The 3,187-nt window shown below is 40.2% G+C and overlaps 1 protein-coding gene across 1 annotated transcript; it reads left to right on the forward strand.

Annotated features, from left to right (window-relative positions):
* Positions 1 to 2,235: 2,235 nt before the first annotated feature.
* LOC308626870 (peptidyl-prolyl cis-trans isomerase A-like) lies at positions 2,236 to 2,859 on the forward strand. The gene has a single exon (XM_081252368.1). It carries the CDS (start codon positions 2,242 to 2,244, stop codon positions 2,719 to 2,721), a length of 480 nt encoding a protein of 159 aa, XP_081108494.1. The 5' UTR covers positions 2,236 to 2,241; the 3' UTR covers positions 2,722 to 2,859.
* Positions 2,860 to 3,187: the final 328 nt, after the last annotated feature.

Genomic DNA, 3,187 nt, shown 5'->3' on the forward strand with positions numbered 1-3,187 from the left:
CCTCTGTCAAGGAAATTTCTTCCCTTATCTAAAGCATTTTAATTTTTTTTTAACAGAGCATCACTTTTAATCTTACTAATATTACTAAATTGATCTTACTAACCTTGACTCGCCCTTCTGACCAATAGGAAATCATGAATTCTTATAATTTTCTATGGTAAGTCCTTTTTCTGTACTCCCAGTATTCCATACTTACTAAGATACATTATGATTCTTACTTAGTCTGTTCAAGCTGCTATTATAAAATACCATACACGGGGTCACTTATAAACAACAGAAATTTATTTCTGACAGTTCTGAAGGCTGGTAAGTCAAGGTCCTGGCAGATTCAGTATCTGGCAAGGGCCTGCTTTCTGTTTCATAGATGGTCATTCTCTCTCTGTGTTCTCACATGGCAGAAGCGGGTGAGGGGACTCTCTGGGATCTCTTATAAGGGCATTAATCCCATTCAAGAACGTGCTACCCTCATGACCCAATTGCTTCCCAAAGGTCCCAAGTCCAACCACTATCATATTGGGAATTAGGTTTCAACATAAGAATTTTGAGGAGGGACACAAATATTAAATCCAAACCAAATACACAATACTTATATTCAAAACAAGAATGATGACAAGAGGAAGGAAGAAGAGGATGCAGAGTAAGAGGATGAGAAGAATAAAGAAAAGGGAAAATATAGTAAGAGGGGATAGAGACCAAAAAGAAAGAAACAAATAGGAAGGTTATATTACATACTTAAAATGAGATTGTATGAAACTCTTTCACCAATATTATCTGCTATGAGCTAGGAAACTGGAAAAAATACTTTTGACCTGGAGAAATTAATTAGTCAAAAAGAGAAAGGAGGCTAAAATCATATATTTTTAACCTTTTTTCCTGAATCAAACTCTATTTGAAAGTCTGATAGAAGATACTTCAGGCTGACAGTTTCTCAAGTTCCATCTGTGTTCAGGCTCTGGGCATCCTGGGTCTTTTTATATGGATAGAAATCAAACCCTAGTACAGCATCAGAATGTTCTAGCTTCTTGCAATGGTATTTACATTCCTCTGCTGCTCTTTCAAAAGATGTCCAGACCTATAAATATTAAGCTACATTTTGGGGCCCTAACCGTGAGTGAGGGCAGTTATCATTTAATATTGACAAGGGAAGGGAATAGGTGCAGGAGTAGGCAAGGGAAAGAAACACAAAACCAAAAATGTCAAATCTGATTGATTTAAAACTAGGTAGGCAAATCAACAAGGGCTGATCCAGCATCACTGGAGAGTGAGGTCAGACAGGGCTGTTTTAAAATTATCTGGTATTTTCAGAAATTGATTATTTATGGAGAGCATTAAGAAGTAGCAGTGCACATTCATTTAATGGGCCAGTGACTCTTGTACAGGGCTGGAGTCGTCCCATTCAATCTCATCTACTCCTTGTTAACTTGTGCTTTCTTCTGGAGAGTGTTTATTTTTTACAGATGCTATAAGCATAAACTACAAACTAGAATAATAAATAATGCCCTAAATGGGATTTTGCAAGCACCACCTTCCCACCCATCTTTCTACTCCCAGCCCCCAGTGTGACAGGCACCATTGTTTACAGGCCTGTGAATGTCTGTAGGGCTGAAGAACAAGCCCTTTTCTGTCCTAAGGTGCATTTCAGTGTGGAGACAGCCACTTATATGGAGATAACTTAAGGACACTGGGATGTCCTCCTGTTCCCCAAAAGTGCTCCTCAGTGGTCCATTCCTCGAAGGGACATTCCACTGGTTCTCTGAGTTAGTAATACCCTTTGCAGATATGAACAGTCTTGAGAGAAGTGTCATACATTACTGAAGTCCTAGATATACAACTTGGTATAAATTCATGTTGTTGGTCATTTCCTACCCTATCAGCTGGAAACAGGCCCCAAAGGTAAAATTGAGATGATGGAGAAACAGAGGGATGTTTTTGAATATGAACCATGGACAAGTGGGCTATATTTGGGAGTGGCACTTCAAGAAAATCTGTAGATCTGTAGAGTGAGGCAATAAGAGGGCAAGGATGTTGGCATGTGCATGAGTGGGCACACACACACACACAGACACACACAGACTTCGCTCAGAATCAAAAATGGAACTTCATCTTTAACTTCCAATCTGATAACTGCCTAAAGGTGAGTCTCCATTTCTCCAGAGAGATCTTTTCAAAACTTCCCTTATGGCTTTGCAGATGCTCTCACCTCAGAACCTCCCACTCTACCCAACCATTGTCAACCCTACCATGGTATTTGACATCATCTTCGACGGCAAGCCCTTGGGCCGTGTCTCCTTCGAGCTGTTTGCAGACAAAGTTCCAAAGATAGCAGAAAACTTTCGTGCTCTGAGCACTGGGAAGAAAGGCTTTGGTTATAAAGGTTCCTGCTTTCACAGAACAATTCCGGGATTTATGTGTCAGAGTGGTGACTTCACATGCCATAATGGCACTGGTGGCAAGTCCATCTATGGGGAGAAATTTGATGATGAGAATTTCCTCCTGAAGCATATGGGTTCTGGTATCTTGTCCATGGCAAATGCTGGCCTCAACAGAAACTGTTCCCAGGTTTTCATCTGCACAGCCAAGACTGAGTGGTTGGATGGCAAGCATGTGGTCTTTGGCAAAGTGAAAGAGGGCATGAATATTGTGGAAGCCATGGAGCACTTTGGGTCCAGGAATGGCAAGACCAGCAAGAAGATCACCATTGCTGACTGTGGACAAATCTAATAATAAATTTGACTTGTATTTTATCTTAACCACCAGACCATTTGTTCTGTAGCTCAGGAGAGCACCCCTTCATCCCCATCTGCTCAAAATATACTATATTTTTTGTGCTGTCATTGCACTTCTTTGGGTTCCATATTTTCCTTATACTCCTCCAAGTTTAGCTGAATTGAAAAGTTAAGTTTATAGTTATGAAATAAAAACTAAACAATAAAACAAACAAACAAACAAACAAATCTTCCCTTATGACATAGTGAGAGTCCCCACTAGAAACTGCTGGTTTATTCTTACACAGATTTTCTCTTTTAACTCATTAACACTAAGGACATACCATCCACATCCCTCTCTTTATAACTTTATACAACTTTTTTTTTTTTTTTTTTTTTTTTTTTTTGCTGTACGCGGGCCTCTCACTGCTGTGGCCTCTCCCGTTGCGGAGCACAGGCTCCGGACACACAGGCTCCGCGGC

The sequence above is a fragment of the Mesoplodon bidens genome (assembly GCF_964165515.1).
Source record: "Mesoplodon bidens genome assembly, chromosome: 13".
NCBI classification, from domain to species: domain Eukaryota; kingdom Metazoa; phylum Chordata; class Mammalia; order Artiodactyla; family Ziphiidae; genus Mesoplodon; species Mesoplodon bidens.

What these genes read in the sequence shown, in the direction of transcription:
- LOC308626870 (XM_081252368.1), top strand. Translation starts at nt 2,242, where the DNA reads ATGGTATTTGACATCATCTTCGACGGCAAGCCCTTGGGCCGTGTCTCC.